The sequence below is a fragment of the Exophiala xenobiotica genome (assembly GCF_000835505.1).
Source record: "Exophiala xenobiotica strain CBS 118157 unplaced genomic scaffold supercont1.1, whole genome shotgun sequence".
NCBI classification, from domain to species: domain Eukaryota; kingdom Fungi; phylum Ascomycota; class Eurotiomycetes; order Chaetothyriales; family Herpotrichiellaceae; genus Exophiala; species Exophiala xenobiotica.
The window spans coordinates 5,406,792-5,425,800 of NW_013562494.1; the positions used below are offsets into that span (position 1 = coordinate 5,406,792).

The 19,009-nt window shown below is 51.4% G+C and overlaps 6 protein-coding genes across 6 annotated transcripts; 4 read left to right on the forward strand and 2 right to left on the reverse strand.

The window, feature by feature from the left end:
- Positions 1–806: 806 nt before the first annotated feature.
- Positions 807–5,091, reverse strand: PV05_02130 (uncharacterized protein). Its single transcript, XM_013467209.1, has one exon. The coding sequence runs from the start codon at positions 5,082–5,084 to the stop codon at positions 852–854; it is 4,233 nt and encodes a 1,410-aa protein (XP_013322663.1). The 5' UTR covers positions 5,085–5,091; the 3' UTR covers positions 807–851.
- A 112-nt stretch (positions 5,092–5,203) lies between these two features.
- Positions 5,204–7,598, forward strand: PV05_02131 (uncharacterized protein). The gene has a single exon (XM_013467210.1). It carries the CDS (start codon positions 5,429–5,431, stop codon positions 7,589–7,591), a length of 2,163 nt encoding a protein of 720 aa, XP_013322664.1. The 5' UTR covers positions 5,204–5,428; the 3' UTR covers positions 7,592–7,598.
- A 26-nt stretch (positions 7,599–7,624) lies between these two features.
- PV05_02132 (uncharacterized protein) lies at positions 7,625–8,661 on the reverse strand. Its single transcript, XM_013467211.1, has one exon. The coding sequence runs from the start codon at positions 8,160–8,162 to the stop codon at positions 7,920–7,922; it is 243 nt and encodes an 80-aa protein (XP_013322665.1). The 5' UTR covers positions 8,163–8,661; the 3' UTR covers positions 7,625–7,919.
- Positions 8,662–10,376: 1,715 nt separating this feature from the next.
- PV05_02133 (uncharacterized protein) lies at positions 10,377–12,908 on the forward strand. The gene is made up of 2 exons (XM_013467212.1): positions 10,377–12,218; positions 12,275–12,908. Exons 1-2 carry the CDS (start codon positions 10,944–10,946, stop codon positions 12,503–12,505), a joined length of 1,506 nt encoding a protein of 501 aa, XP_013322666.1. The 5' UTR covers positions 10,377–10,943; the 3' UTR covers positions 12,506–12,908.
- A 706-nt stretch (positions 12,909–13,614) lies between these two features.
- On the forward strand, positions 13,615–15,177 carry PV05_02134 (uncharacterized protein). Its single transcript, XM_013467213.1, has 5 exons — positions 13,615–13,912; positions 13,998–14,131; positions 14,186–14,341; positions 14,410–14,930; positions 14,993–15,177. The coding sequence occupies exons 1-4, from the start codon at positions 13,680–13,682 to the stop codon at positions 14,712–14,714; spliced, it is 828 nt and encodes a 275-aa protein (XP_013322667.1). The 5' UTR covers positions 13,615–13,679; the 3' UTR covers positions 14,715–14,930; positions 14,993–15,177.
- A 918-nt stretch (positions 15,178–16,095) lies between these two features.
- PV05_02135 (uncharacterized protein) lies at positions 16,096–18,633 on the forward strand. Its single transcript, XM_013467214.1, has 5 exons — positions 16,096–16,413; positions 16,482–16,589; positions 16,652–16,983; positions 17,041–17,945; positions 18,004–18,633. Exons 1-5 carry the CDS (start codon positions 16,351–16,353, stop codon positions 18,378–18,380), a joined length of 1,785 nt encoding a protein of 594 aa, XP_013322668.1. The 5' UTR covers positions 16,096–16,350; the 3' UTR covers positions 18,381–18,633.
- The last annotated feature ends 376 nt before the right edge of the window (positions 18,634–19,009 follow it).

Genomic DNA, 19,009 nt, shown 5'->3' on the forward strand with positions numbered 1-19,009 from the left:
AAATTTGACATCGTCCTGTAAACACATCCTGGAATGTGATGCTTTCATGTGCGTGCACGATTCATTGCTGAGTCAAACTGCGACAGAATACGACGTTTCCGGCAGGCAGGCAGGCAGCATGCATCGGCGAAGCAAACGAGCACATCTTGTAAGTTACGCCTGGTCATTTTCGAGCTTGATGTTTCGTGAACCAAAAAGAAGGAAAAGGGAGTAGCTGAAAAGTAAATATGGAAGGGGAAAGTTCACATCGGACGGCGAGGGGACCACGGTCAGTGAATTGTCAGTGACTGGTCAGTGGAGGTAGAGCAAAGCGTGATAGTGACGTCATACCTGCCACAAAGGGCAGACATCTTGCCTTTCTGGGAAGGCGACTTTGTTTTTGATCAGCCAGCAACGATAGATATCACACTATAAATATCTAAATATCTATCTCCCAATTCCCTTATTCTTTCTTATTGTATTTTGCGCAATTTTACAACTACATTTGTAGGTATCGGATCCAGTTGAGACACAATGCATAGACGCACAAACTTCGAATACACGTGAGGAGGACCTCTTGAGCCTTGCGTTGACCCGGCTCGATATGTTACCTGGTAGTTATTGCGAAACGAAGATGTCTGCGCTGGGATAGAAGCCTTCACGTAGGCCTTGTTCGCGTCTGACAAGGCACGTAGACAGTAAGGGAGAGAGTTATAAAGCGGAATATGGGAGAGACGCGTTCCATGCCATCTTCTACGACAACAAGTCTCAATCAACCATCGTGTATTGACTAGAATGCAGACGCGAAATGACTACGTAAAAAAGGCGTCGGACGTGTCAATTCAAGCATGGGTATCACTAATCTACCTGATCTACACTGCCTCGTGAAGAGGGTCCTCTTCATTCACATCTTCCTCCGCATCCCCATCGGCGTAAGTATCCTCATCACGCGCAGCATTTTCCACGATGATCTGGCCACCCATGGCCTTCACTTTGGCCTGGGTCATCTCATAGACATATTGTCCAAGATGCTCCACGCCGTCCATCTCCGTGCCAGGCACATCATCCTCCAGCAGTCGCTCAGTAGGAAACATCTCGCCAGTGGTCAAGACCAATTTATCCGGCCTCTGCAACAATAAATCCATTGCAGGTTTCATTTCAAAGCATGACTCAAAAAGGTCGCGGCGTCCGAGAATGTAAAGTCCCAACCTCGCACGTGAAAGAGCAACAGTCAACCGACGAATGTCTCGCAAATACCCAACAGACCGTGTCCGAGTCATCGACACAATCACATAATCGTTCTGTTCGCCCTGGTATTTGTCCACCGTGGTCACGATGCGAGGGGAACCGAAGAACTTATTGCTCTTGCATCTGTGATCGAGTACATCACGGATCAAAGCGCGCTGACCAGCGTATGTCGCCAGAATCGAGATGTTTCGAGCAGGGTAGCCCAGCAATCTCATGTACTGGTACAATGCAACGGCGTATTCGGCTTCGCCAAGGTTCTGAATAAAATGAGGCGTCGGCTCGCGTTCTCCCTGCCCTTGGTAATCCGGGACGTCAATGAACTGGTAGTCGTACCTGAAGCCTGCGTTGGCACGGGCAAAATCAGGCTCCGTGAGGAGATGGGACAGATTGCCGAGATTGTTGTACCGCCACTTGAACAATTCAGCGATTGATGGTCGGCACCGACCTTGTTGGTCCAAATGAATAGTAGGTACACCGAGTCGGACAAAGCGAAGGAAGAGTGATTGCTCGAAATTGGCATACTGTCGCAAAGCCAAGTTTTGAATGATGGGAGAGTTTTGCAAATGATCTCCAACGAGCATGATACGCTTGAGAGGTAGTTGTCCGGACTTCGCATCAGGGTCTTGCATCGCACAAGGAATGAATGACTCAATCTCAGTGATTTGAGCTGCTTCTTCCATGATAAGGGTATCGTAATGAAAGCCCAAGGCTGCAATTTCCGATCTCCGCATAGCAGCATGCGTTGAGGTCATTGCAATAATGCGAGCTTCCTTCACCAATAGGTGATTGGCTTGATCGCGGTTGTTTCGCAGTATTTCGAAGGGTCTGATGGATTCGAGCTCCGAAAATATTTTGTCAATATGATACTGACAACCAGAAGCAATATCACGCACTCCCTCAAGGGTGATATCAGGTGGGAAAATTGCCGGAACAGGAGCATCCTTGAAGTAATTGTAGAAAGGGAAAGCGGCCAGCACATCGGCAACATCTGCTCCGTTGGCATCAACAGCGTCCCAGAAACGCGCCCATGCAGGCTTTATGAAGACTTGGTTGAAATAGTCAGCAGTCTCGCATGAGCTGCCATGTGCGCCCTCTGCGCCGATTGATGCTGCCAATCTGTTGACCTCGGACAGGTACATCTGCCGATTTTCTAAAAATGACTCGACACGACCATATTTACTGTAAGAAGCTTCGGACTCCAATTCTTCCTCTCCGTGCCCTAATCGCAGGAGATGCCGAGGGTCAATGTCAAGAGCAATGATTTTCTGGAAAAGCTGATTGAGTGCTTGATTGCTGTGCGCGACCAGTAGAATGCGTTCTGTGGGAAAGTTGTGGTACAGAAGGTTGATGGTTTGGGTGGCCACATCCGTCTTGCCTGTACCTGGTGGTCCTACAATGACAGTGAGGCCAGGCTGTGTCCCGGACACTATAGCCTCCACTTGTTTCGACGTGAAACGAATAGCGTTCTTCTTGGGCACATCCGTCGGATAGGGGCCGGTATTGCGAGGCTTGTATGTAGAAGCGACGATCGTAGATGAATCTCGCTCCATTTGATCTCGTCTTCGCTTTTTGGGATTCGTAGGTAATGTTTCAACGTCTTGCGTTGACGCTTTGAGAACAAAAGGAGGACTGAGGGGTGCGGATTGTTCGGAGACGGCTTCGACGATCTTGCCAGGAAAGCTTTCGGTGAGGTGATTCCAATCTAGGAACGTATCTAGACAATCAAGAGACTCGATCCGGTTTGGTAAAGAATGGTATGAAGCACTTCTCGGGTCACCATATCCCAGATAGACCTCTTGTAGCCATGACGGGAGTGAGGTTTGGGAAGACACAAGCTTCTGTATAGTCTCCAAAACAGGCTTGAAGTTGTTCTCGCGAGCTTGTCTCCTGGCAATGACATTGAGAGATGCATTGATGTCTTTACCACCACGTGCAACTTTGCCCTTGTCTGCGAGATAGGCGGCAGCGTCCAAGTCAAGCAAGAGACGTCTTCTTCGTGGTCTGGAGGTATGGCCGTTCATCTGCTGGTCCCTCAAGGGTCTTGCGTTATCATCCAATACTTGGAAGACCTCGGCTGCTCTCAGATCCGTAAACACTCTTTGCTCTCCCTCAGACTCGGCACTGTGGCCGTTCATAAGGAGGCGGGAATTGTCAGGAGCTTGGACCGCAAGCAGAAATACCACATCGTGAGGCTTCAGATTATCCCATTCTCTTCTAATATTGTCTGTGAGGCGGCTGACATCCAGAATCACCTCGGCACGGACAAAGCTGGGCGTGATCTCACCAACCTTGGGAGCGCCAACCTCAATGATGGCAGGTGGACTGACCGGTAGAGCCATCCTCGAGAAGCCTTCGAATGTTGTGCTACTTCGATCTCTGCCTGCCTTTGGCTTCATACGCTTGACGATGCTTTCCATGTCCTTCCTGATGCCATAAAATGCTTCAGCTTGGTACAATTGGAAAGACCGCCACATGAAGTCGCTCAGCGTCAGGTACTGGAGATTCAATTTGGGGATCCCGAGTGGCCGGAAACCGTCATAGTGTTCGTTTCTCAGCAGCTTCGCGTCGTATAGCGATTCCGACGTCGGCAAGACCGACAATTTCGTCACGACTTCCTGAAAATCGCGGGGTCTGGAGAATGATGACAGAAGAGTCTCAAGCATCACAGCTCTGCTTGCAGTGATCCCGGCTGATGCTGGATAGGATGTTCGAAATCCGAGATGCTCACCCAACTCTTGCAATTCGGCGTCTGGCAACGTAGAGAAATGAGATTCCAACTCGCTGCGTTTGTCGATGGATCCATAATTTGACAAGGCAAGAACCTTGAGTTTCTTCTCAAATTTCTGGAAAGAGACACGTTGTAGTCTAGCCAACGCTTCGTAGTGCGACTTACGGATACCATCGTGCCCAGATTCGCTGCCCCCCATATCGTCGACTGCGAAGCTTTGAAAGTGGTCAAAGAGATTCACCAGATCGCGAAAGAGTCCGGCATCGTCTCTTTCAATCACTTTCGACGTCCGAATGATGGCCACGGTGTTGAGGTCCTGCAGGAGCGGATTCGTGTATCGCCTGGTCGGCAGTTGACTGATCAGATCGATCAGGAATTCGACAAATCGTTCACAATATATCATCTCTTGGGAGGTTTCCAGCTTCGGCACGTTCAGCCGCGCAAAAAAGTCAATGGACATGGAATATAGCCATGCTCGATCGAATCGCAACCGAGCTTGAGTCTCCTGGTCTGCTGCCTCAAACCGTCGCTGGGCAGCTCTCCATGCCTTTTTCCTGCCTGCGCTGGCTTCAAGCAGCCTTTCTCTCGCACTTTCATCATGTAGATGGTGCCAGGTCGAGATCGAAACAAGTGGTGCGCACTCCTTGCGTACAGGCTCATTTTCCAATGATTGGAATGCGCCAATGACAAAATTGAGGACTGATAGGCGGGAGAAGATGCGGAGGGAGGAATCGAGGTTTAGCGACAGTATTCGACGAAACAAGCTCGAGAAATCTTGAGGTCGATCTGCGAACAGAGTCCAGTCTTGCAGATTTGCTCTCTGTTTAACATTGAAGAAAACTGCAATGAGAAGGACGTGATGGTTTGAGGACTCGGCGGAAAAGGTAGGCCATAGGAATCTTTCGAGGATTTGTAGGCTTTCCAGTGTTGCGAGCGACCGTAGTGTGAAATCTTCTTGTTCCAGAGGATCCCAAATGGCAGTCTTGATCAGCTCTGGCTTTGCTTTGGTAGGCACCTTCTCCAGCCAGTGTTTTCTTGCCAACCCTTCCCATGGATTCGCGTCGGCACCATGTGTCCCTCCAGCCGCATCAGTCGCAGGTGCCATTGTAGGCCGTAGCTGAAGACCCATTGTCGCGTGCTGGAGAGGTTGAATGGAGAATCTAAAATTTAAAGCGCTTGGAGCCTTGTCGATAGACGAACTCCGCAAATCACCAAAAATTCTCCGCAGCCTCGTCACAACACTGCCTTCACATGGCACCCTGCCTTGCCTGCTACTCCGTACACCTCTCTTGAGCGGAGAGATTGCGCACTTGCAGCATTCGCGCAAAGTGCTGCAGCGGCTCTTCAATATCGACTCGAAATTGGCCAGAGCTGTGCAGCAGACTTTATCCATTCTCAATGCAAGTCCGGTGACACCATACGAACCTCGAGCCTCGAACCTCGTCTTCCTCTCACCCTTCTATCTCGACCACCATGTCTGCCACCGAGGTGCCGGCCGTGGCGCTCTACAAACCTTTCATCGAGACTCATATTCAACAGCTCACCTCATCTCGCGAAGATAGCGACACGGACAGCCCGGTCCTCGAAACAGACTGCGCTGAGCTCCTCAACGAGATCCGCTCTATACGCAATCAGCATGCTTCCCCAGAGATTTTACAACTGCACAATGCCGCGCTAGAAACCGTTTTCCGCGATTTCTTTATCGACGTGATCGCAAAGATTGACATCTCCGAACCGGCGTTCTCACAAGTATGGGTCCTTTTAGACACCGCAACCATCCTCTCCGACAACGAATTATGCGATTTTGGACTGGCTTTCTGGCTGGTGGAAGAGCTTCTTGATAGCCAGACCATCGATGGCTGCCGCAAGGTCTTCGACTACCTCGAATCACGTCGCGAGCGCATTACAGCGAGACATTTCAAACAAAAGAGCCTGGTCATTCTGCGTTGCTGTAATGAACTCCTGCGCCGCCTCTCACGCGCCGAAGATACCGTCTTCTGCGGCCGGGTGTTTATCTTCCTCTTCCAGTCCTTTCCACTCGGCGACAAATCCTCCGTCAACCTGCGCGGCGAGTTCCACATCGAGAATGTCACCACTTTTGATCCTGCGCCTAAGAAGTCCGACGACGCAATTAAACCCATGGAACTGGATAGCCAGACACCACAAGGGAGTGCCTCCGGCGCTCAGACTCCAGTGTCATCACTACAAGACGCAGAAAAGGGAACTGCAAGAAGCACACCCGCGCCTTCGAAATCTATCAAAGTAGAACCTGAAGAAAAAGTGCGACCTCCTCCCGACCTCGACACCCTCTACCCTAAATTCTGGTCCCTCCAATCCCTCTTCTCTTCTCCTTCCCGAATCTTTGACCCAGCAAACATGGCCACCTTCAAAGACGGCATTTCCAGCACACTCTCGGTCTTCAAGTCCGTCTCCCAGAGCTCCGCACCCAGTACAACCTCCCAAGACGTCAAGCGCGGCCTCAAGCGCAAACGTACCCTCACCAACACCGACTCCCCCACGGCAACATCGTCTTTCAACCCTAAATACTTAACGAATCGGGACCTCTTTGACCTGGAGATTCACGATATCGCATTTCGGCGACACATCCTCGTCCAAGCCCTCATCATGCTCGACTTCCTACTCAGTCTCGCGCCAGCCCCGAAATCGAAGTTTGAGGGTCTTACGAACAAGTCTGTACTATACCCCTACACGCTCTCCGACGAAGACACGAAATGGGCGCAATCTACGCGCTCGAGTATCGCAGCATACCTACAACAGGGCAATGGCAACGAAGGGAAATTTTACTACCGCATGGTCGACACTGTCTTGTCGCGGGACAAAAATTGGGTCCGGTGGAAGGCGGAGAATTGCCCACCAATCTCTAGAGAAAGCGTCACGGCGCAGGCGTATCTGCAAGCCCGCGATACGCTGACGAAGATCGCCCACAATGTGAGGTCGCCCTTGCCCAATCCGCCAGGCGCCGCGGATTTGGCTTTCCTTTCGCGTATCGAACCGCTGGAGGCCTTGAAACAGCCGTCTCGTCGGTACAAGGTGCCGACGTTGGAGGAGTACTATAAGGAGATTGAGCGTGTTGACTTGGATTTGGACTTTGCCGTGACGGACGAGGAAAAAGCGGAGCTCGAGGAGCGGAAGGCGGGCAATCTCTGGAGGGCGCTGAGGGCGAGTAAGAATCGGTTCGTCATGTGTGAGAAGGTGCAGTATGGAGGGGACATGAAAGGCTTGGTGCAGGACGATAAAGCGGAGGCTGAAGGGAATGGGGAGAAGCAAGCTGATACGGAAATAGATGTCAAGGAGACAGCGAATGGAGAGGACGAGAAGGCAGAAGGCAAAGAGGAGACAAACGTGGACGAGGGTGGCAAGGTCAATCGGGAAGAGAGTGCAGAAACCCAAGAGGAAGGCGGGACGAAGGAAGGAAATGATGCACAACAGCAAGAAGAACCCATTCACGAGCAGCCGGACAAGGCTGAGGCTGAGGAAGGAGATGCGGTTCAGCAGAATCCTCAACCCACCGAAGATACCAAGGATACCGAAATGGTGGATGCGGGGGCTCCTGCACAGACGGAAGAGAAAATCGAGAAAGACATGACAGAACAAGACCCTGGTCAGATAGAGTGATCTGTGTACTTGATGAATATATTGTTATATCATCCGAACACAATCCCAACATACTAACGCTATTAGCGTTCAGTGAAAAGCAATTCAGCCCATCCCGTCGTTCGAGAACGTGCTCCCAACCCAGTTTATATGAGTTCGTCGCGATCTATATACAAAAATGAGAACAAAATAGTCGTGCTGTCGTCATGATAAATGGTTCACCTCATCTCGTTGTATGCCTAATAGCAGGCTTGGTCGTAATTCTGTTGCGTCTCATATGGTAGACTTGCTGCTTGCAGTTTTTCTCAGGATAAATCTTGTCCTGTTCTCCAACTTCGTCGCAGTGGTTCTACCTCATCTTGCCGTAAATATCGCGTGTCCAGTTCTCCCCAGCGTCCGTCTGGTTCTCTTTGCCAGACATATGTGCGAAGTTGGCCATGCTGCCGAAGCCCTGATAGGGGTTGGTTGTGGGCCGGAGGCAGTCGTACCATTTGCCCTTAGGGTAGCAGACGGAGGAGACGTGCCGGGAAGAGGGGTGAGAAGTAGAGCCGGTGCTGGATTGCGAGGAGGTAGATGGGTTTCGTGAGGGCATGCTGATTGCAGTTGTGTCTCGTCTGTCTCAAATTCAGGTACCGTGGTGTATCTGTGCAGGGTCAATTGCTTGGTAGTAGATCAATGCTTGTCTTTAAGGCTACCCCAGATTCGAGTGGGAATTGTAAAGAGGGTCTTTTATAGGGCTATTCTGGGGTAAACCGTTGTATGAACGTCACTAGAAGATTTTTCATGGTCATCAGGGCGCGCAAATCGTTCATCTCTCGCCATCGTCGAGTATCATTCCGCGGGGAACAGGCTCTCTCAGCCAGCGTTAGAGCAAGAACATCAGATTGGCTGGTCATGTGTGCCTGAAAAATCTGAGCAGAGTTTTTGAGGAAGCAAAAGAGATTGGATGTTGATCGAGGCTATGTGTCAATGAAATAGACAAAGGAGGAATGAGTTACGTAGGAGAAAAGCCTGAGTTGGAAAGGCTGGAGCGCAGCCTGCTCCAAAATTGGCGGAGAAGGAGGATTGATTTTCCGGGGAGCTGGCTTGGACTACTGTTGTACTGCACAGCGGTAGTACCTCGTACACGTGCTCGTAGTGGTAGCTGCGTACTCTCCGCTAGGTCGCCTCTCAAGATTGAAGACGAGCGGAAAATGTCCGATGGAGGGAAAAATCTGACCAAGGTTGCATGCATTTCCTGTTGCCAATCAGCAAAAGGCCCGATAGAGTGCGGGGTAAGGCTATGCTGGTACAGGAAGGAGAAACGAAGTGAACACGAGTGCTCTCGAAATTGTTGGGAGAAATGCCAGTCAGTGCCGAGGTAATAAGTGTCAATGGAAATACGGACAAAGAGGGACTGAAAAGGAAATTGAATGTGACTGACGAACAGTGAGTATGATGTTTCCGTTGTGCGTTGGCTGATACGAGGCAAAGGAAGAGGGAAAGGCTGCCATCAAATCAGAAGGTACTACTCCGTACGGAGTACTCGTATAACTCTTCGGCCTCGTGTGGCTGGTAAGCGATGCGTGAGGTGGAAAGTCAGGCTCGCTCGACGGCCCAGGTTCTATCCGATAGGGCATTACTCCATATCTATGCACACTCACCTTATCAGCTCGCTCATTCATGTAACATTACTCCGTATGATGTGCGAGTTATATCAAGGTGACCACCTAACGTCGGACCAAGCCAAGGAGCGGTGTGTCGCTATTAGTCGTAGAGGCATAAGAACCCGGTACCAATGAATGGTCGGGCTCACTGTTGCTGGCAGCTGCGAGTCGACTGCGGCATTCTGCTGGAGGTCATCAGTGTGCACACGTTTCGTCAGAGTCCTCTCGCAGCCTTGAGTGTCAGCTTTGGCCTTATCTGTGACCAAACAAGGCTCGCTTCAAGCCTCGTGTCTGTCTCATGTCCGGCCGGGTGTCTGGCAATACAAAGAAGCGTGGCAAATCTCCGCAGAATTTGAGGTGATGGAGCATGATGTCGTGTGTCTCGGCTCGACGCGAACTCGATGCAACCACATGGCGACGCTTTATCGCCTCTTCTCCCCCCGTTCCTTCGTATGTTATCTTTCGTCCTGCGTGGCTCGAGCGTGCTGATGGGCTGGAGGCTGGAAAAGAGGGGCAATATGGAAGTGGTCTCTTCTTGCGATTGGCCGCTTGTCAGGCCCCAAGCATCCCGGCAGAGGCAAGACTGAATTCTGCTGTGGGTAGCGAGGTGGAGGATTCGTTAGCTCTGTGTCGCTGGTCAAATTAACGGGCGTCTCCAAAGCCTTGTCGCTTTAGGCTGCCCTCCTTCAGTCCTGGCCATGACCATCTGTACTGTGATACAGCCTCGGCAGATCGTAGCCCACTGGGATTCGAGCATTATTCTGTGCTTTGGCCTTGCCACCTTGTCAATGCCATCCGCTCCTACAGTTGCAGTCGTCCCTGCGGAGTCTGCCGGGAGCGGTAAGGTGAGTGGTCGTCGACGGGGAAAGCTGCAGACCTTGATGGCTTCAGGAATAAAGTCGATGAAGCTGTGGTTGTACTCGTATTTAGGCCGGCAGGCTGACTTTCGACACGTGCCGTTCTCAAAGAGTAGCCGCGCAAAGATAACGAAACGAAGGCGTTGCGTGCTTTGAAGCACAGGCGAGCAAGGTTGCAAGTTGCGGCTAGCCTCGAGTCTTGTCCAGTCAGACCCCGGCCCGTTTGACAGCTTGAAGCCTGAAAAATAATGCGAGAGCCTGACCCCATCTCCATGCTCCATCTCTCTTCTCGTTCGGTGGTGAATTCTGTTCCCGCAGCCTTACAGGCTAAAAGCCTTGTCCCAACTTACCACACGTTGAAGCATCCCCTCATTCACCTTTTCATTCCTCTACCCTTCTCTCGCCCATCTCCTCCCACCCTTTTCCCCCTTCACCCTCTGGGACGGCTGTGTTGTGGTGATTCATCTCGCTCCCCTTACCGTCAATTCTCGACGACGCGCCCAGATCAAAACAACTGTCGCATGTGTTATCTTTCACAGCCTTCTCTCTTCAGCTGTTTTTCACCCCAGCTTCACCAACTGCCACGCCTTGGCGAGCCTCGCCGCGCGCTTCTGCGATAAAAAGCTCTTACCGCGACTTACCGAGCTCTTTTCCATTCATCTCATCGAGCGCCTTTGCTAAACGTCAATTTCATCAATTTCTGCATCACCAAAACAGCTTTAGACGATGACCCAGCCTCTGTGAGAGTCATTGGCAACTCTACCTCCGCACAAAAGCCTTGTCGTGCCTTGTCGCCACATATAGCCTCGTCTTCGCACAAGTCCGAATCTCACCCACCACCCACTTTACTCACCATTTACCACACACACCATGGCCACTGACGCCAACATCAACATAACCCCCGCGTCTCTTCGAGGCAGTCCTTCGGATCGCATCATCAAACCTCGTCCCCGCAAGGATTCACTTCAATCCATCTCGGGTTCAGACACCCATCCTGGTCGGGTCGTCAAGCCTCGAGCTCGAAAGTCCCCGGGCTCTGGAGCTAAGCGGTCTGAGCCCGCAAAGCGTAAATTCATCTGCTCATTTTCTCACTATGGTTGTGATGTGGCGCTGAGCTCCAAGAACGAATGGAAGCGCCACGTTTCCATCCAACATCTACAGCTTGGCTTTTACCGGTGTGATGTGGGTTCCTGCAACCCTGACTTGAACCCAAATGTTCCAGGTCACAAAAGAGTCTACAATGACTTTAACCGCAAGGACCTCTTTACGCAGCACCACCGACGCATGCACAAGCCTGAGTCCGGCCCGGGTTCAGCTAACTTCCCGCCCAACGCTGGTGACCCTAAGGATTGGAGAGCGTTTGAGGACAGTCTTGAAGATGTGCGAAATCGATGCTGGGTAGAGAAGAGAAAGCCTCCCCAACGCAGCACTTGTGGTTTCTGCGGCAGAGTCTTCGAAGGTGAAGGCAGCTGGAATGAACGTATGGAGCACGTTGGTGGTCACTTCTCTCGAGACATTGTCGAAGCCAAGGAAGAAAGAGAAGACGAAGATCTTACGAACTGGGCTTTGGCTGAAGGCATCATCAAAGATGCCGGCAACGGTCATCACGTACTGATTGATCAACCGCCGACTGCCGGTGAACGTCCTTATCTGACAAGAGATCGAGACGTGACCATGACTGACGCTCCGAGTTCTGATGGCATCTCACGCGACCCAGGACAGTCTCCTTCTCTGAGTGCTTCATCCCGAAAGCCGGATTCAGAGAGAGGCGACTACTATCCCAGTCTCGATAGCCCTCGTGAGGCTCGCCGCCTCAGCAACGCTTTGCCGAGCACTAATGGTACTCCTCGAGCGCCATCGGTGCCTCTGCTGCAGCCTGCTCCTGGTGGTCAGTCTGCCCCACCCACCGATCCAGCCCTTACGGCAATGGGCTCACCCACGTCTACCCAAGCACAGCTCCAACCACCACCAACCCCTCCAGAGCGCAAAGGATACAACCTTGCACCACCTCCATTGAAGGGCTCAAAATCAGGTTCTGTCCCTCCTGAAGGGGATGCCGGCAGTGGTGATAGACTCGAGGATCTCATCAACCAGTTGATCAAACCAAAAGGGCCCAAAACTCATCGACGTCTTACATGGAAATGCGTGAGTTGAAAAATCTAGCTGCACAATATAAATTCACTACTGACCGACTCCTCCAGGATTGCGCTCTTGAGATGTCAGTCGACCTTGAGGAAGCAGACCAACAAACCATCCAAAATCTACAAGAGATCAGCATTGTGTGTAGTAAGACATCCAACCCGTACCTCAAAGCCTCCAAGACTGGAAAGTACCACGTTATCGGTTGCGACGAACTAGCTAGCTACATTTGGAAAAACACAAAACAGCCTGTTGAGCAGCATGACCGACCAAAGGAAGTCGCTCCCACCTGATTCTCCTAGTTTTGTTTGATCGGAATCAGAAAGCAGGGTACGAGTACCAGGAATGAAGGAGGGCTTCGACGTTCACGCTCAATGGAGGATGAAATTGTGACCGAGCCAAATCATACGTTCTACGATATTTTCTGTTACTATCATCGAAAGGCGCAAGCCAAATGAGCTCCATGATGCACGGCTGTGATATCGATGCTGCATCGTTGGCCGTGTTGGAAGACCGAGCACAAAAGATCATTGCCTCGAGGCTGTTGAGATTATGACCACAGTTTTCAACGTGTATGCTACTTGTATGACATGGAGCTGAGGAGAGCCTGTGTCATTTTACCTCTATTCGTACGGGGCATCAAAATAGCCAGACAAGCGTTGATTTATCGAATACGAGTATTGGTATATTGCCGGGTTCAAAGCCAGCGTGCCGCATTCCTATTGCCTTCTCTTTCGACCCTCCCCAACTAGGTCAGGGCTGGCTGGCCTTTGTCCTAACTTCCTACCAGGTAAGTCAGTCAGAGCTCGGCGGCCAAGGAAGCAAGCTCGCAAGCAAGCACGTAATTTACATGGTTCTCTCGATCGTGCTCGATGGACTTTTGGAGGCGCCGCATCAACGTCGCAGACCCTTACACGTGGTACCTGGTAGCGCACGGTCTGCCGAGAAAGTTCGGTGATCCAACTACCGAGAGACGAACTCCAGGCGTCTAGCCTAGAGCCGGTATAGGGCGTCGGCTTATTGAACGGGAAGCCTATAATAGGAGCCTCGAGAGTGAGAGTGGATGGACAAGCATCCGGGAGAAGCCTTTGCGGTGCAGACAATAAGGTACGTAGTGGTGAGATCCCGATGCCACCGGCGCCAATATTGTGACAGAGTTGGTCGCTTCTTCATCGAACTTTCTCAGCCATACACTCGACCACGTTCTCACTTGGCGGCCTCTTCAAATACTGACACTCCAACGTCCTCTTTCAACACGTGAAGAAATGGCATTCGTCAACTCACACGGCTCTTTACAAGGGCATCTTATCAACGTCAATCCACCTCCCAAGGATTCCTCGTGAACCTCACTTGAACCATGGCTTGAGGTGAGACTTTGCTTTATTGCTCACCCCGTCATCTCCCTGTTGAACCACATTCGATCGGACACAGAGCAGCCAGACTAGAAGCCGATAGCTTGTGTCGGCAATGTCCAGCCAGTCACCCTTCTATGAAACCGCTGACTGGCCTCTACAGCCTTCCCCACGACAAAGCAGCCTATCTTCATTAAGCCCAGCTTCAGAAACGGCCAGCATACAATTTTCCAATTTTCCTTTACCACCTACCCCCTCGACATCTCGCCCTCCGAGCGACAAAAGCAGATTGTCCAGTGTGCCAACAGACCACACGATTCACGTGCCACTTGCCAGGCCGCTTACCATGTATGTGACGATGACTGAATGTTTGTCATTCAATCCTCCACCCTGCCGGACACCATACTGACCATCGGCCGTGCGGATCTTGTAGCTCCTTCTGCAAAGGCAGCAAATTATTCAAATTGAGATATTCGCAAATCGAACTCGAGAAAGATGTAGCCGGGGCTCTGAAACGTATCCTGTTGAGCGAGCCTTCGGGCATGACGAGTGTTCTCGTTCATTCTTGTCGGTCGTCGTACTCATACATCTCGCACATCGTCGCTAATGAACAATAAACAGTCCCAGGTACCAGGATACCTATTCCACACCTTGAACAACCCGTCACGTCGGGTTCGAGCCATATTTCTCGGGTCTCGTTTCTCGAAGAGCAGACTGTACAAACTGCGTCGACGCTGTTCCAGGCACAGCCTCATTACATATTCGACACTTGGGAAGGTAGGAGCAGACTTGATTCTATTGCTGCGCGTTGCCGCCGAACATCTGACCGACATATACGTCTACAGATTGCATCAACTTCCAAGAGGCACTCCTTGGTCAAACAGTGGTGTTTACTGCGGGAATTGCGGAAGCCAAATCAAAAGGTCGAGGTGAAGAATGCATCAGTCAAAACTTACGCATCCTACGAGCTCGGAATGGGCGACAAGTCATCCTGTTCTTTACCAATTCACAGCGGAAAGAGAAGAAAAGATACATCACGATTCCCCGTAAGTACTTGTATACATGTCCCACAACACGGGCGATATTGCAACTCCTTCCTCTGCCCCTAAGATTGGGGTTGTCAACACCAGTCAGAGAGCAAGCCAACTGAAACATCGCGCAACGTGCTGGACCAGTGCTGTTTCGGCGGATTGTGCCGGTCTTTGACAAGATGGGACTACATGAACTGACAAATTGACAGTCGATTGCATTGACCACATTGAACAGAGCAAGAAACCTGGCCGGCCTCTTACACTTTCCTTACGACCGAATTTTGACCTGTTATCCCAGATGAAGACGCTGCATATTCTTTTTCTCGACGAGAATGGTGTGTACCTCAATGGCCGCGGATCATGAGAGAAAGTGAAGACAGACTGACAGTTTCTGCAGACCAAAAGCGATTCTTCGGCCTCCTTTGTCACGGAGTTGGTTTTCAAGCTTGAACCGGCATGTATATATTAGTGGACTTTGATCAAAGCCATTGTATGAGCGTATGAGCGAACGTCAGGATACCCGACAGAGATATTCTCTTGCAATTTGTCTTTATGACATATAATGAAGAACGTGAAACAAGGTGGGATATAATTTTGGATAGACTTCGTCAACTGTTTTGGACGGAATGTCAATCTTGCACCTACTGCTGCCGCGGATTTCGAGAGCTTATCGTTGGGAATCCGCGCGGCTGTCAAGTGCTTAAAGGAATCGAGTGCTTTCAGATATGCCCAAAATGTCAAAAATGCCACCCCGGGCGCTGGCAGGCGGCATGTACCGCCTTGCTGTCGTGCCGTATGGTCCGGATCATCGATCGTGAGTGGTGACGAGGTCGGCCGGGAACCAACCGACTGTCGAGATTCCAACACCTCGTGCCTTGACAGGCTTTGAACCTGTTGATGGACCTCCAGCAGCCTGGAGAATTCAGGTCTTCTCCATCACTGGTGCTCGGAATTTGTGGTCCCCACGCTACCGATGAGAAATGTGCCATAATGGAATCGGATCTTCGGGGGTTTCAAGGAGGTTCAGGGTGGCGTGGAGCTGGCGCAGGTGTACCATTCAGGCTCACTAACTAGGCCAAAGGACTTTAACGATGGCTGGGGTCATCACCAGGGCTCCTTGCGAAGAAATTCTGTGACATGGACCTGGGATCACACGTGGGAGCATATACCACCGCTGACTGGACCGAAAATCTCCATTCTAATCATCCCCATCAACTCCCCGACGAACCTAAGAGGCAGCTTCATGCACGCTGCTTCGCTTCTTCACACCACCCCTCACTGTCTCTACTTTTCGTGGGCCTTCTCTCGAACGCTGTGAGCCTTGCCATCCGGCACGATGAGGGCTTTTCGGTCATGCTGGCGTGATTACCACAGTACTATCAAACGCCTGGTGGAAGTGGATCCCTCGAAAGGCCCTCGCCGCCCGATCTCTAGACGTGGTCACACCGACTTCCCAAGACACTTTTGGTATCGTCTGCAGAGTCCGGGACACTAAACATAAGGCACCTAACCTCCGGCATGGAGGACCCTCATTAGCAAAAGGAATTTCAGGTACCGGTGCGAATCGAGACCGCCTTTATTGTCTGCAGTCTTCGACCTCTCAATCTATTCTGTACTTTTGGATTGTCCAACATCCAACGATCCGACCTCGCAGCTTATCGAATGCTTGCGCGCAGTGTTCTCGACATGGACCCTTGATCCAACCCGAACCCCTCCATTTTGGCCCCGTTCTGATTACGCTCAAAAAAGCTCATAATGGGACGATGGCGCGGACGACTCTACGCAACCGACAGAGCCCGAGATTTTGACCACGAGCGGGTGAGTCGCAACAAATTTTCGAACTCTTAACAATGAGCACTAAAGACTAATGGATCTTTGCTTCATAGGATCGTCATGTCCGTGTCCGACAGATTTACGAGACGATCGATCGGCAAGGCTTTCAATGGGTCGTCGTCCTGGTTGCCGGAGTGGGATTCCTGCTGGATGGATTCTCGGTACGCATTGACCAGCGGTTTGCGCACATACCTCTCTGGTGTCACGACTGATCCGTGTGCAGTTATTCGCCGGCAATGTTGCCCTTCCTATGATCGCCTACGTTTACTGGCATGATGAAGTCTCGTCGTTTCGACTGACATGTATCAACATTGCTACACTGGCTGGAACTCTGCTCGGTCAGGTAGCCTTTGGGTACATGGGCGACAGGAATGGCCGAAAGAAGATGTATGGTATTGAGTTGGTGTTGCTCATCGGGTCCACCCTCGGTGTCGTGATGAGTTCACGAGGCTACAATGGCAGTATGAGCATCTACTCCTGGTTGATCTGGTGGAGGGTCATGGTAGGCATTGGAGTAGGAGCAGATTATCCTCTCAGTGCGGTGATTACTGCGGAGTAAGTGTCGCCGTTCTGAACCGTTCCCAAGTCGATCGAGGTGCTGATGCTGTACAGGTTCGCTCCCACCAAACACCGAGCCCGTATGATGGCAACTGTGTTCTTTATGCAACCGCTAGGCCAGATCGCGGGCAACCTCATCTCGCTTATCGTTGTCAGTATCTCCAGGAGCTCCAACAGCGACGATGTCGTTCGTAGTGTGGACCAAATGTGGAGGTGGATTATCGGTCTCGGAGTCGTTCCTGGAGTGGTGGCTTTGATCTTCCGGTTTGCCATTCCCGAAACTCCACGATTCCTCCTCGATATCGAGGATGACCCGGTCAAAGCCGAATTCGACGCGACTCAGCTGTTTGGCGAGTCTTCTATGAGCAGTGAGCTGGAATCCAACATGTGGTGTGACTCGTTGGAGGAATCCAATCTTTCGAACCGATCCGTTGACGAGCACTCCGAAGCATCACCATCATGGACAATAGCGCCAGCACCATTGACCACCCTCAACTCGTCGTGGCATCTATCCATCGCCGACATCAAACAGTACTTCTGGATCGAAGGCAATTGGAAGACGCTTGCTGCGACGTCAATGTGCTGGCTCCTACTTGATTTTGGATATTATGGCATCGGTCTGTCGAGTCCGCAGTTTTTAGCAAAGACTTGGGGTTCCCTGAATATCTCCGGGCCCAGCCCGCCTTGGATGACCAACGACAAACCGGACGCCAACGTATACGACATGTTCTTGAACAGTTCGTTGCACGCGTTGGTGATCTTGAATGTGGGCAGTTTTGCTGGTGGACTGTTGATGATCACTACAGCAAGTCGTCTGAACAGGGTCAGTCTCCAGAAATACGGCTTCCTCGTTTTGGCGGCATTGTTCATCGCTTTGGGCACGGTCTTTATCACGATCCATCAAGAAGGTGCTCTAGCCATCACACTTTATGTCATCGGGCAGCTGGCCTTCAACTTTGGTAAGTCGTTCTTTCCCCGGATTGAGTAGAGCTATGTTGTTGACCAAGGCGTTTACAGGACCTAACTCGACGACCTATATCATCCCGGCAGAGCTGTTCCCCACACGATATCGTGCCACGTGCCACGGTATCAGCGCCGCGGCAGGGAAACTGGGTTCGATTCTCGTCCAGATATTCTCTGCGTACTACAAGTTCACCTCGACAGGAGACAACCAGACCAAGCGGTACGGCACGATCCTGGTCATTTTCAGCGCCGCCATGTTCCTCGGTGCTATCATCACCCACTTCTGGATACCGGAGGTCCAGGAGAAGGCGACACGGGGTTCGATATGGGTCGGAAAGGCTAAGCCGCTGGAGGAACTGGCGTTGGGCAAATGGGGCTCCAGAAGTATGTCGGTTGTACGGTCGCGACCGACCAGGGATCTTGGTCTTTGATACGAATGGAATGACTTTGACGGCATGGCGATCAGGAGTTAACGAGGCTACGTAACCGGTTCCCAGGCGGCACGGCACGGCACGCTATTGTCTGCCAGGTTTTGAAGGAGGGATGGAACAGGCCACTTGTAATTGTACGAATATTCTTGTAGATAGTGACAGTACGGACAGGTCTTTGGACTGAGGAATGAGAGAACTGGATCGGGTGCAGTGTGTACACAGTAGATTGCAAGGCTGTGCCGGAATGGTGAAGATGCTTCGGCTGGTGCAGAAGAGTCCAGTGGCTTGGCGCCCAGCCCTGTGTGTTCATTGTTCTGACGACCATCAATCCTCCCATTCTTTTGTCGCCCTTTCATGTCCACTCGTGCCACTCTACTGCCTACCTGAGACGTCAATGCCTTTCCTGCAACGCGCTCACGCGTCTCGATGCTTCTTTTCCGATGTCTTGCATCGATTGCGAAAGGTATTGGCTTGGCAGCCACGTCTAGGTGGGAATGGTGGTAAACAGAGATGTTGCTGCTGGCCACCGTTCCCGGCCTTGCGGACATACGGATAATTGCATGCTCACTGCGAGGAGCCGCCTCCTGATGATGCGATCATCGCAACATTGCACATGCAGACCCAGAGGA